Below are 14,150 nucleotides of genomic sequence, written 5' to 3'. Positions count from 1 at the left end.
TAAAAGCTTATAAACATATAACCATAAATAAACGTGTTAAGAATCTAATCGAAAGGTAAACTTTAGATAAGATTATAATGAGTGAAGTTTTAGTGTTTTCTTTTGTTGAGCTATATAAAGTGTGGTCCATTTTGACTGGTTACATATCACTGTTAGCCTCATTTTAAAATGTGTATGTTAGAGAGAAAGTTTCATACTTATAAAGAATGTTTCGTTCTCCTCTCCACCGATGTGGGATCTCACAAATCCGTCCCTTCAGACCTAGTGTCCTGCTGGCACACCGAGATGTAGGATCTCACAAATCCATCCCCTTCAGACCTAGTGTCCTGCTGGCACACCTCTCGGTGTCTAGTTCTGATACCATTTGTAACAACTTCAAACCCACCATTAGCCTATGTTGTCTGTTTTGATCCGTTACGTATTATCGTCAGCCTCACAATTTTAAAATGTATCTATTAGGAAGAAGTTTTTACACCATTATAAAAAAAATTCTTCATTTCTCTTTCCAACCGACAAGAAATCTCACGAGTTCTAAAAGTATTAGTGAGAACATGAAAGTAGTTTTACAGCCAACAAAACACTTTCTAAAGTAAATAAAGGCATTGCTGAAACGTTTATTCAACTGTGAATGGTTTTGGTTTATATTTTCTCCTACAAATCGATTAAAGATGATGTAAAAAAGGGTGTGCAAATCCAAACCTTTCCTGTTTGCAAGTGAGAGCACCCACCCAGATGTTGGGTTTAAGCCTTTTCCTATTTGTAATACAACTCATAATGTCTCAGTGAAAGATCCCTCCTTCCCTATAACATCATATCCACTCCTTTCAATTGGAAAAGGGATGTCCAAAGCCTAATCAACTTATCACATAAATCTAATATTGAGTCCAATCTACAGCCAATCTCAGATGCTACCACAGATCTGAATCATGCTGTTGGGTCTTCCCTCACCCTCTGCCAAGAGCGAGCCTGCAGATGCCATCACCGGGGAGTCTAACCAACGACGTCTACTCGAGACAATCAGAATACATTGTTCTTCAGAGTACTAAACATAATATATCATCCCCACTTCAATTAGACTGATGTGGGGGATATTGAGCGCAACAGACGGTCCTCGGCAGTTCTTTCGAAGGAACGAGTATCCGATATCTATCACGAGCTTTTTCAAATAAGATGAAGATCTTCTGGCCTTCACATATGAGTGTCCCATTATATATGCTACACCGGCGTCTTTGGCTTGGATCAAGTCCATCAACTCTTCTCTAACTCTGGGGTCCATTGAAGGGCTGGGAGATAACTGAAACCTCACATGGCGCCTTCTTAGTATTGGATTCTCATCCTCATAGACAGATCGTAAGCTTTGGAGTGTGGCAGATTTGCTACTATAGATGGAGTTGCTCGTACCAACTTCTTCATGCCCCGATACTATTAAGCTCAAGCTTGATTGTACACTCCGAGTGCTTATTACTGCCATCCTCCCATCAACTGTACTACTTTCAGAGCTTGAGAATTGTGGTTCCTCTGCCTCCATTTGAATAAATTCCGCAATGTTTAGCATCAGTTGGTTCTCAAAGTTTCCATCATCCTTCTGAATGTCCTTGTAGCCATACCTCACTATGCACCGGTACATGCGATATGGTCGAGGACAGACTCTCCCAATGAGAAAACGTTCTTCGGGCGAGACATATGGAACTGGAACAGACTTTACACAAACAAAGACTAGAACTTTGTGAAAAGCAGGGAGATTTGTCACAAAGTGAGAAAATATTGCGGGAACTCCTGTTGCCAATTCTGAGTATATGAGACCAATCCCAGGGACACGAACTATACCCAGGCTAGGGCCTAGTCCAAGCAACCACTTCAGTGAAACTTTATTGTGTAGATCAAAGTAGTACTTCTTACGAGTGCCATAATGCCAGACAAACATAACAATCATAAAAATGGCTGACAGCACAAGCGGGACCCACCCTCCTTCAGGGACTTTTATGATTGCTGCAGATAAGTAGACTGCCTCAACAGACCAGAAGAAGATGAGAAAAGGTGCGGCCAGGAGGATACTTTTTTGCCAAACGAATACAATGACAAGTGCCATAAGAAATGTAGTCGTGAACATAACTGCCATACAGGCAAGTCCTAGACCATGAACAAAAAACAAAGTTATATACAGGAAAGGCGTAGACATTGCAAGCAGGAAGAAACTAAAATACCTCTCATGCATAAAAGAAACCAAGGTAAGTTTTTAGAGACAACTAAAAGAGCTCAATTTGAATCAGACTTGACATTGTTTCAGAAACGCAAGTTTATAGTAACTAATTGCATCCCCCTGATAAAACGGACAAAACAAGTTTATGGTTAAAAACTTTTATTTTTCCTCCACTCCATAAGTTCTATAAGCACTCTTGAGAACTCATAGTTCGTCACCCTCTCCATCAAATGTTATAATAAAAACAACTTTCGAAGTCCCTTATTCGAAAGAGAATGAGGACTTTGTTTGCACCGAAGGAGAGCAAAGACAAAGATGAAGAGTGAAGTTCCTACAATCTATATTGCAAAGTGGTGAAGAGAATAATGCAGTAGATGATAAACCCACGTTTCATTTAACCTATGAAAGAAGATGATAGGCAGTGGAAAAGAAATTAAACACATCTACACATGCAGGAAATGACCGAGTTTGTTGAGAATCTGAGTCCGATGGATGAAGACTTGAGCTACATGAACTGTTTATCGACTTAAGATTACAAGTTAGTTCAAGAAAGATGGCAGCCAGCTACTGGTTTGCCAATATCCAGGGAATATATGAAGGGAGAGATGGATGAGAAGTTAGTAAGTACAGTGGGTGCAGCTCTATATGAATTCTCATTTCCATTATCACTTTCAAGTTCAGAATTCTCTCACTTTTCAATGCAAGAGATCTTAGTGAAGTGCATATTAAGAGCCATGCCCAATGGAGGTTGAATGCTGGATTCGTTTAATGAATTTTGAAAACATTATCACTGAACACTTCAATTGGATACGACTAGAGTGGCTAGAACAAGACCAATCCACAAGAAGTGTAAGCATTTAGAGTACAAAAACATAGCAAAGGAGTACAAGGTTTACAAGAATGAAATGACCTTCTTGTAGTTTAAAAAACTCATCGCAGTGGCAAAGAATGTGCAATTTAGAGACTTGTAATGTGTTAGGAACAGATTTTTAATACCCCAGAAGTGTTTTCAATTAATTACATTTTTTTACAGAATTTACATGGCGTTGGCTACACATTTCGAAAAGTGTACTTAAAAGCAGTTCTTAACACAGTTTATAAGTGATCCTATTATTTTCAATCTACAAGTGGAGTACAAGGTCAAGAGAATGCAAAAAACTCATCTCAGGTGGCAAATAAATGTGCAATTTAGAGACTAGTAATGTGTTAGAAATAGACTTTCAATACCTCAAAAGTGTTTTTAACCAAATAAAACATTTTACAGAACTACATGATGTTTGGTTACATATCAAAAGTGTTGTGCTTAATAATACTACTCTCAATAGCAATCCTTAACAGACTCAACAAATGATCCTATAACTTTCTTTGGAGGCACTTGGTAATTATAACTACTTATATGCACTGTGTTACTGTTACGTGACCCAAAATTGTTATTGAACCTCCACCAAAAACTAATGTGCTTCAGTGTATGTGCACGCATGCAGATGAAAGTGTGCTATGTGCATGAGAGAGAGTCGAAGCACTTACCATAAGCATTTCCAATCAGTCTCGTATCTTGAAACCCTATTGTAACAGAAAGAGTGAGGACCATTAATATCCAGTTTATTTCTGGGATGTAGACCTGCCCATATATGTGTTTAGAGGTGTGGACAACTTTCACTCTTGGGAAGCAACCAAGGGCATGGCATTGTTTGACAATAGAGAAAGTAGCAGTAATGACAGCCTGGCTCCCCACAATAGCCGCAAGGGTGGCAATAACAAAAACAGGCCAAAATACAGGTTCTGCAAGAGGGAATAATGGCAATGAGAATAATTAAGATCAGACTACTTGAAATCCAAAGCACTGTTGAGAAAGCAAGATTGGTTAACTAACCAGGTATCGAGTCATAAAAACTGTTTGGAAACAAATCAAGGTTCTTAGAAAGAAATGCAGCTTGACCCATGTATTGTACTACCAAACAAGGGTAGATAACAAATGCAAATGCAAGCTGCAAGAGCAAAGACTCCTTATTAGTTGCTTGAAACATTCATTAGTTGTTGCTAAATGAGAGCATTAGTCAATGGCTTAATCCACTGAGACAAGATCAAGTAATTGTCACTATAGTATTCCAAAAATCCTGCAAAGAGCCTCTTCAATATCATGGATGATTCAATTATCTCTACCATATTTTTTATTCAATGAGTGGAATCGAAAAGGTGAATATGGAATATATAAGTTCCTCTCCCGCTCATAATGGAATTTGGTTGCCCCACTCTTATGTCTGTCTATTCTGCTGCAAAATACTCAGATGGTCAGAAGGCTCACCCTTATCGACAAAGCAGTGAAATGACCAAGATCTGCAAACATCGCCTCAGTGCCTAAAGAAACCACATAAATTCCCATTAACCACCTTGAAAGAAGGATAATACTTAATATTATGTTCTTACGTAAAACAAATCACAACCTTATAAGGCTCCTATAGCACTCAATTCTCTAACTTCTACTAACTGACAAGGACAAGGTCCATAAGGCTAGGGAAAACAGAACAAAATGCATATAACAATTCCAAATTCCACATACCAGCTATGGCCAGAAGAACCCCTCCGAGAGAAAGCCAACCATCTTTACCAGTAACTCTTAAGAACTTGATAATATAATGCGGGGAAATTGCACATATAATTCTTGGGTTCCAATGAATTACATTGTACAGACCAACGGAGAAAATTGACAACAACCAGATGATAACTATCGGAGCAAATATAAATGCAACCTTATGGGTGCCACAATGCTGCAGAGCAAACAGACCAACCAATATGGCACAAGCTATCAAAAGGAGCTCCCCTACAGTATAGATCATCTTAAATGAGAATCAGAACAGTATATTATAATCAACGACTTACTCTTAAGCATCACAGTTAGTCATCATCTATGCAAAGATAATAGATTACCATTGGTCAATTTTGCTTCAGTAAATTGTAAGCCTGAAATTGCGGATAGAACTGCAAGACAAAGGACATAACATACATGAGCCAAAACAGTTTTAGGATCATGAAAACCAAAATTGTAAGCATTCCAGAATTCATAATGGTGGCACCAGTATCATAGTGAAGAATGTATAATTGAATATTGTTCGTGTGGGACACAAGGAGGATCCTTTGGTCCAAGAAAGTAGTAAAAGTATAAAAATAAATGGCATGTAAAGATAGCTTCCACTGGAAGATTTTATTCTCTTTTCAATTTGATAGCTTGTTTACTACAATTGAACAAGGACATAAGGAGGGTGGTAATAATTTTAGCACAGTGATATACCTATCTCTAACCATAAATTCATACCCACCATCATGAAATTCCTTTACATCAATTTTAAAGAACATTGTAAGATCCCACATCGGTTGGGTAGGAGAACGAAGCATTCTTTATAAGGGTGTGGAAACATCTCCCTAACAGACGCGTTTTAAAAACCTTGAGAGGAAGCCTGAAAGGGAAAGCCTAAAGAGGATAATATCTGCTAGCGGTGGACTTGGGCTGTTATAAATGGTATCAGAGCCAGACACCGAGAAATGTGCCAGCGAGGGAGGCTGAGACCCGAAGGGTGTGGACACGAGGCGGTGTGCTAGCAAGGACACTGGGCCCTGAAAGGGGTGGATTGGGGGGTTCCACATCAATTGGAGAAGGGAATGAGTGTCAGCGAAGACACTGGGCCCCGAAGGGGGGGTGAATTGTGAGATCCCACATCGGTTGGGAAAGAGAACGAAGCATTCTTTATAAGGGTGTGGAAACCTCTCCCTAGTAGACGCGTTTTAAAAACCTTGCGGGGAAACCCAAAAGGGAAAGCCCAAAGAGGACAATATCTGCTAGCGGTGGATTTGGGCTGTTATAGTTTTTCACTATTGAATCTTTTATCTTTGCTTCATGGGAAAGGATAGGCTGGGAAAGTCAGCAGTTGTTATACGACTGATAATTATTACTTAATAATGATCTATTATCAGATGTTAGTCAAAAGAACATATTTTGTGTTTTTAACGTAGCTTACATTCAGGGTTTTTCTTTTAGGGCGTTGGTGTGGGGCTGCTGGTTAGAAAGAAATCAGAGAATGGTTGAAGATAAGTTCTCTACTTTTTAAGTTTTTTTGCAGTGTACAGTTCACTGCCTCCTGGTGTCATAGCAACAGCGACTTCTTTTGTAATTATCTTAAGATGGTTGATCATTAACAATTCAAAAAGCATTTGTAATTAGCCTCTTCGGGAGGGGATCTCTCTTCCCCAGCCCTGAGGTTGTCTTCTTTTTATTATTATTAATGAGTTATATACGTCCAGGCTTCTTATACCTTACCCGTTCAGATGTTAAGTCAGAGGTGAAATCAATTGTTAATGTAGACAAAATAAAAGTAGCTCACGCTCTAAAAGAAGTTGGAGTAACATGTGTATTTAAAGAACATGCATGATACAATCTATTGATATCAGTAAACTGCCAGAACACTTGAAGACACGTCTAGGTATTCAGGATCCTTAAATATAAGGAAAAGAAAATCAAACACCTATGGGGTCCTTATGAATCTTACGCTTATGACAAATAGTAAATACCAAACCTGAAATTGCAGGAGTCAGCACTCCATCACCAATGACCATGCAAGCACCAAATAATACGACAAGAAGTAAAATCGTCCTAAGTGTTTTATGCCTTTCCAAAAACCTTTTTAGTTGAGAAGGGGCTACTACATGAGAAGATGGGCCATATTTGTAAGCTGAGAGCTCCTCATCAGCTGCTTGTTGGTTAGGAAGTAAGCTCAACTTAGCATGTCGGCAGAGCAGGGAGTAAAGAGCAAAGATTCCTCCTGAAACCAGAGAACAGATGGAGCAAAAAAGAACCTTAAATGTTTAATTAAATACATTCCACATAAGTGAATGAGCTAAGTTCCGCAATCCAACCCATACCTTCGCCATTGTCATCTGCGCTCAATACAATGAAGACATATTTCAATAATGGTATCAGCGTATAGGTCCAGAAGATCAAGGAGAATGCACCAAATACAACTTCCTCAGTTCGATATTTTCGCAACTTCTCATCAAATATACTTGAGTAAACGTAGAGGGGTGAAGTGCTCAAATCTCCATACACTACTCCAAAACTTTGGTATGCAAGTATTAGATTCCTTGTAAGGTATGCCCGCGAAAACTGCAAAAGCAAGACAAGCTTAAGTTAAAACTGGAAATTTAATCAACTTTACGGAAAAACCAAAGATCCAAAAGAGTTCCCATTGTACTATCGCTAGCAAAAGGATTGATATCCAGTGAAAGAACAACAAAGATGTGCTGGAAAAAGCACCTTTGGCCAGGTTCGGCCTTTCACAAGATAAAGTTAACTCGATGTTTTGGGAGTAAATTCTATTTATAAGAAACAGTTCATTTAACAGATATGTTGTATCTATGAGTTAGGTCCACTTCCACCACAACATGCCACGGTTTGTGACGAGGAAAACACGCCTTGTGAGTCGGACGAGACTAAACCAAAAGAGTACACAATTAGGATGGTGAAATCTTTACCAATGCATCATAAAGTTGATACTGCTCGGTCACAAGATTGGAAGAAGGAATTTGACACTTTCAACCTGTTCCCTACTCTAACTATCTAAGTTGAGAAAAGCAGGACGTCAATTCTGAGTTCACACTTATAATCAACGTGCAACGACTAAATTATGCGCTCAGACTCCAAACAAAATTCTAATATACAAGCAAGCTAAGCTAAACTCCAGCCTTAAGAATACTATAATCATCTAAACAAAACTAAATAAAAGGAAGACCTAAGCGCGTTATCAGAAAGACACTAAAAACAATGATGACGACGACAATGATGGCAGGGATAAGAATCAGTAAAAGAATTCGAGTAATTGTAATGAACGAAACAAAACAAAAATGCTGATGACAGGAAGGAGCCAAGAAGAACCACCAAAAGAATCTAGAGACTGAGAAAAGAAAACCCGCGAACAACTTAACCAAGAACAAATACATGAAAGGATTAACAACGAAGCCGTAAATCTACATATCTAACAATTACCGAAACAATGGCAATAAAATGTATGAAACGAATCGCCTAAGAATTCCTATCTAATTCAAAATAGAGAATCAGCAACCTACAAACCAAATTCACGAATTTGAAAAACGCACATTCGCGACAAAATCGGAGGCAATCATAAAACAGATAAAGATGGCAAGAATAATTTCGAGACAAAAGTAATTAGGATTGGTAAGAAAGAAAACAAGACTAAGGCGATAAGAAATTAGGTACGACAAATACAGAACCAAAACAAGAACAAGAAACTGAAGCAGAATCATGGTGGAAAATTTACAGAAAACAAGCAGAACATCGAAGAAAGGAGAAGAGAAGAAGGAAAAGGAATGAAGAAAACCTGAGAATGGATGGAAGAAGTGGAGAATCCAGATCCTTGCTCCATTGAAAGGCGGAAGCCGCCTGGGTGGGAGAATTGGAACTCCAAGCTTGAGAGAGAGTCGGGATGGCGGAGAAGGAAACCAGACGCGAAATTCTGTAAGCTCAGCTTAAATTAAATAATAATAATAATAATAATTATTATTATTATTATTATTATTATTATTATTTAAATGAAGAAATATAAAAATAATGGGTGGAAGGGTTTAGCCAATCGAAGGCGGTTGGGTTGGCGTTTGGCTACTGTACACTGTGTCCAACCCAGTGTCCTGGCTGCATCGTTGGCCGACTTTTTAATTATCTATTAATTAAAATAAAAACATTTTTTATAAGAGTGTAAAAAATTCTTTAAAATGAGTGTTTTAAAAATCTGAGAAAAAGTCCAAAGAAGACGATATATGTTAGTGGTGGACTTGGGACTGCTACACGTAGACTCCTAACGAGCCTAAAACTAACCAAACCCTAAGCTTACTTAGCTCCTTGACCTAGTCGACCATACACATGGCTCAATACATCTTCAACATGTCTCAAGCTCGTCTCTAGCTCGGAGAATTCCAATGGATCCATTTTAATCCCTTTTCATGTAAATAAATGTGAAAATTCAAAAACTTTAAAAGTCAATTTAAGAAAAATAAAATATCTTAATTAATTTTAAATTAATAGAATGGTTTTTGTAATATGATTTTAAAATACATAATATTGAAAAGTGATAAAAACATTAATAACACAAATATTACGTATAATTCTTTGAATATTTTGGCATTCTATATTCTTACCAAAATTCTAAACTATTTCTCTTTGTCACTCTTGTGGGCGTTGATAAGATTATTCTTGAAATTGGCTGGATATGATTTGTGGGTCCTACTGCCCATTCTTCGCTTTTTGAAATGTTTGTCGGTTTTTGGATTTAGCTCACCAATTGACTATTGAAAAGGAAGTGAGGTGTTCGATCGTATGCATCTTAAACCTGGTCTCTAGCTGGCACTCAATGTACTCCAAAGATCTAATATATAGTAAATTAAGGTGGCTGAACTCATGTATCAACCAATATTTTCATGAGCTATTGGATTGTGCTCACTTTAAAGTTGTATCTAGAGATATTCGTTTAACTCACAGGTCTCGAAAAGAGCGGGGAATCCCTATTTAAACGGGGAATAGGGAAGGGAGAAGAAAATTATGTTGATCCATTAAAATTTCTTTAAAAGGAAATATATATATATATATATATATATATATATATATATATATATATATATATATATATATATAATATGTTGACACCCACAAAAAATAATAATAAATTTTTAAAAAAATGGTATTGAAATAAGAGATGGGGATAGGCACGGGAAGGCTTCCTCGACCCCACCCTCCCCATAGACATCTCTAATTATATTTATTAGTTTTTGTTATATAACAAAGCGTATAAACTTGTTAGATACAAAATGGAAAGTTTGAAAGTGTATGATAATTGTTTTAAAGAAGAAATAATGAATAGAAGAGAAAATTACAAAAAAAAAAAAAAAAATCTCAACACGGTAGGATGTGCGTTACAATCGTACTCTTGAATTTTCAATTTGATCAAATAACCCTTTAGAACTTGTGAGATTATTGTAAGTATAGGGACTAAATAGTAATTAAACCAAATTTGTTAAAGCAATGGACAGTAAACACAACAGTTAAAGCATGTTGTTCATTAAGAGCAGCAGCAGCAGAGCATTACAACCACTGCCCAAACGCCATCGGCATGAGTCAGTAAGGCATCAATTCACTATCTTATTAACACAGCTACAACAACAAAGCAACCACTACAGTTGCTTCCTTCTACGTACAAACATCCAGCATCCAACAAAAACAACCCAAAAAAAACAAGCAAAAAAGAAAGAAGCCTACCTCCTCTTTCACTTCATACTTTGTTCTTTCTCAAAGTTGAACCACTTCCTGCTGCATATTACACCAATCCACTGCACATCTTTTCATCATTCGGTTAATGTAATGCCTAATCTGCAGCCCCTTGAGATGCCCTCTATGCCTGCTGAATGACTCCTACTGCCGTGCTGCTGACTGAAAGGAGGCGGCCTTCCACAGCAGTTGGATGATATCAATGCACAATCAACCACATTTGAAACTGTTACTGGGCTTGTCTCTGCTGCTGCTGCTGTTGATGCTGTCTCTTGCCTAGTTTCGCCATTTTCGTCCCCTGCCAGTACTCGGAGAAACACTTCGAGTGCCATGCGCATCCATTCGTACCGGCACAGTCTGAATGCCTCTTTAACATTGAGCTGCAAATCAAACATATGCGAGTTAAAAACTAGTGTCTAGTCAAGGAGTGCTGCATTTGTGTAGTTTATCTACTGACCCATATCCTATGGCGGTTTCCTTGCTCTGGCCATGACTCGAGCTCTTCGGTAACTTCTAAAGCGAACATGTATCCTCTGCATGCTCCCTCCATGCTGCATATGTCCTGATTGCTTTTGCTTCTAAACTCCCAAACTCCGAGAGGATTCTCCTGAAGAATGAAACAACGCAAGTTTATCTTCCAAGTGGGAGGAAGAGTACTGTCTTTGCAGTGGTAGATCAAGTTACAATAAGCATGAAGTATGCTACTAATAAGTCAGTCAATAACACGCTAATAGCATCCGTTCTGCAGATCAGTTAAGTATAAGTTTTTTAGGATGTCTAGTTATTTATGTGAGATCCCACATCAGTTGGAGAGGCGAAGCATTTCTTATAAGGGTATGGAAACCTCTCACTAGCATATGTGTTTTAAAACCGTGGGGCTGACGGCGATACATAACGGGCCAAAACAGGCAATATCTGCTAGGAGTAGACTTGGGTTATTACAAATGATATCAAAGTCAGACATCGAACAGTGTGCTAGCGAGGACGCGGGCCTCCAAAGGGGTGGATTATGAGATCTCACATCAGTAGGAGAGGGATACGAAGTCTTTCTCATATGGGTGTGGAAACCTCTCCCTAGCATACGTGTTTTAAAACTGTGAGGCTCACGACGATATGTAACGGGTCAAAATAGACAATATCTGCTAGTGATGGGCTTGAGCGGTTACATAAACTATTCCTAGACTTTCTCCAATGGCCATGACATGCCAACATTTCCTACAGCAACTCATTGACGAGCATCCAAAGATTCTACAACCAACATCCTTGATGCAAATAGTAAGCTATATATAAACTTACATTAAGCTTTCCTCTCACTCCGGCTTCTTCCACGGCTTCACGACAAGCTGCTTCCAGGATGGTCTCATCATCCTCCCATCCCCCCTACAAAGAAGAACAAAGAGAAACATTGAAATCTAGGACAGTGGTATTTCATGCCAACACCTTCAACCAAGAATGTGCAAAATTATAAACCTTCGGAAACACAAGGTCATCACGATTCGGGGAAGAAACCATGAGAACTTCAATCTTGTTCTCGATGTTGCACTGTTCATTAACTTCATCACTGTCCTCTATCAGTCTATAAGGAATGCATCTGTTGTGCAAGTGCCAACAATTAAGCAACAAATAAGTATCGATTGTTAAAATCATGTAAGTTACAATACCATCCACAAAATTATGCTAAATGAAACTGCATCCAATACTAAAAGGAGATATCGCCGAATTCACATCATTCACATCATTCAACAATTGATTCCCCTGTTCTTCAATCTAGAAAGTGTTCCTTTCTCTTCCACTACTACTCATCCAATTATCTTCTCATCATATAACTCTAATATACAAAAAAGAAAAATTTTGGAGTAATCTTTTCTTACATCCACAGCAAAATAATATCAGAATCTTACTAAAATTTCTTCAAACACATACATCTCTCATCCCCAATGATCTAATTCATAAATTTCTCATTTCCAAACTTCGTAATTCAATTCCGATGCAGGCATACCAAGATCTTTAGAACGTAAAAAAGTTCATAAACCATTAAAATGAAAGATACCCAAATGTTTTCCAATATCATAATCACCCTCATGGACTTTTGGAGCATAATTTGTTCCGGCAAAACTCCACACTGATAACAACATAGTTCCTTTTTTATTATATATCTGAAACGCCCACTACAATTCATCCTCAACCACAAACGAAAGGTTAGAGTGGTGTTGATAACTCTGATATGTCAGATGAGTGCAGTGGTTAACAATTTCCACAAAAGAGACAAAATAGATAGCGAAACCCCTTTTGTTGTTCATGTAACCGAAGTCAATAAAAAGACCCACTATGGAGATATATAATAAAATAACTATAATATATATATATTGATCTCTGTACCAGAAAGAAACAATAATTGAAGATTGAGATGAGCGAAAAGCAAATCAGTAGCGCAGTAATTTGAGCAAAAACCAAATCAAATAGTCGTTTCTAAACCGAGGAATTTATAAGCAAAATGAGACTATTCATAATCATTAAAGATGGGAGAAAAGGAATTATATGCTATGAGTCATGTAGAAACAAAAGGGAACAAGACAAAGAAGAACGCGACGAAATAGCAAATAACAAAAGAGAAGAAGAGAAATACCCTGAAACGAGACGAAAATGATCGTCGTATCGCTGACGATGTCGCCCTGTTCTTGCTAATACCACAGACATCACTTGATTCAACGCAATCCTCCCCGCTAATGAACAGGAACAGGAACAGAAACAAGAAGAGATTCAAACGAGGAATTACAAGGAAATTACATTACATCAAACAAAAACAAATGAGAACGAAGAAATCCAACCTAGGGCAGAAGTGGTTATAGACAAATTGGAAACGGTGGAGGAAGAAAGAATCAAGCGGCGGAGCAAAAACCGAGTGCCATGGTGGAAACGGAAACGGAAACCGAAATCGGTGCAATAAATGGAGGTTTGTGTGACTGAGAGAGCATTGAATGTGAGGCCTTCAATGGCCGTTCAGGAAGAAGAAGAAGAAGAAAGGATGAAGCAGAGAAGATAAAGGAAGAAGAAAGGAAAGGAGAGAGAGATTTCCGCGGGTCCAATGGCATAGCAACGGCGCCCATTTTATATTCCACCACACACCAAACCCATTATTCTCATCCTTCTTACTTCATCTTTTAGTGGGACTAAATTGCAAAAACAAACTCTTGGGGGACTAAATTGCAAACAATAAAAAACAAATTAGAACCCGACTACTTATTCTTTTAAAATTTACAATATCGGTGTACACGGGTTGAACCAAAATTTCGAATTGATTAAATTGGTGACTCCTGCAACTCCAATAGATTTCACAATCTAATCCAACTCGAAAATCAAGTTCACAATTTCCTATTTTCTAGTTGAGTTGGATTGAGTTGTCGGGTTATTTTTTTAATGTTATATTAATAACTAAAATCTCGTAAAAGCTCAGATATTAAATATTCTTAGTCTTCATTATAGTCTTTAAATAAAAGTAAGGTAATGTTGGGTTAGGTTATAACCCTATTTTCGAGTTGGTCGGGTCAATGTCAACTTGTGAACCAATCCAAAGTTTCGATTTTTCAAAAATTATACCCAACTCAAATTGAAAAAAAACTAACTCAA

At 37.8% G+C, this 14,150-nt stretch overlaps 2 protein-coding genes across 2 annotated transcripts; both read right to left on the bottom strand.

Annotated features, from left to right (window-relative positions):
- Positions 1 to 581: 581 nt before the first annotated feature.
- LOC111481468 (potassium transporter 4-like) lies at positions 582 to 8,718 on the bottom strand. The gene is made up of 9 exons (XM_023126890.1): positions 8,587 to 8,718; positions 7,115 to 7,355; positions 6,769 to 7,014; positions 5,129 to 5,179; positions 4,761 to 5,021; positions 4,506 to 4,558; positions 4,074 to 4,188; positions 3,728 to 3,982; positions 582 to 2,130 (listed from the first exon to the last, which is right to left on the bottom strand). Exons 1-9 carry the CDS (start codon positions 8,629 to 8,631, stop codon positions 1,043 to 1,045), a joined length of 2,355 nt encoding a protein of 784 aa, XP_022982658.1. The 5' UTR covers positions 8,632 to 8,718; the 3' UTR covers positions 582 to 1,042.
- A 1,570-nt stretch (positions 8,719 to 10,288) lies between these two features.
- On the bottom strand, positions 10,289 to 13,621 carry LOC111481469 (nudix hydrolase 13, mitochondrial-like). Its single transcript, XM_023126891.1, has 6 exons — positions 13,352 to 13,621; positions 13,150 to 13,246; positions 11,994 to 12,114; positions 11,820 to 11,903; positions 10,981 to 11,130; positions 10,289 to 10,903 (listed from the first exon to the last, which is right to left on the bottom strand). The coding sequence occupies exons 2-6, from the start codon at positions 13,218 to 13,220 to the stop codon at positions 10,601 to 10,603; spliced, it is 729 nt and encodes a 242-aa protein (XP_022982659.1). The 5' UTR covers positions 13,221 to 13,246; positions 13,352 to 13,621; the 3' UTR covers positions 10,289 to 10,600.
- Positions 13,622 to 14,150: the final 529 nt, after the last annotated feature.

Source organism: Cucurbita maxima, unplaced genomic scaffold (assembly GCF_002738345.1).
Source record: "Cucurbita maxima cultivar Rimu unplaced genomic scaffold, Cmax_1.0 Cma_Scf00007, whole genome shotgun sequence".
Lineage (NCBI taxonomy): Eukaryota > Viridiplantae > Streptophyta > Magnoliopsida > Cucurbitales > Cucurbitaceae > Cucurbita > Cucurbita maxima.
This window is presented reverse-complemented; position numbering and strand designations above follow the sequence as displayed.

Bases quoted from the DNA above. Each gene is read 5' to 3' on its own strand.
- LOC111481468 (XM_023126890.1), bottom strand. From the start codon at position 8,631: ATGGAGCAAGGATCTGGATTCTCCACTTCTTCCATCCATTCTCAG. The intron at 7,356-8,586 runs GTTTTCTTCATT...TTGCTTTTGCAG, and splicing joins CTTCTTCCATCCATTCTCAG to TTTTCGCGGGCATACCTTAC. The intron at 5,180-6,768 runs GTTTGGTATTTA...TTTGTCTTGCAG, and splicing joins GCTGACTCCTGCAATTTCAG to TTCTATCCGCAATTTCAGGC.
- LOC111481469 (XM_023126891.1), bottom strand. From the start codon at position 13,220: ATGTCTGTGGTATTAGCAAGAACAGGGCGACATCGTCAGCGATACGAC. The intron at 11,904-11,993 runs GTTTATAATTTT...TCTTCTTTGTAG, and splicing joins ATGACCTTGTGTTTCCGAAG to GGGGGATGGGAGGATGATGA. The intron at 10,904-10,980 runs GTCAGTAGATAA...TTTGATTTGCAG, and splicing joins GAAACCGCCATAGGATATGG to CTCAATGTTAAAGAGGCATT.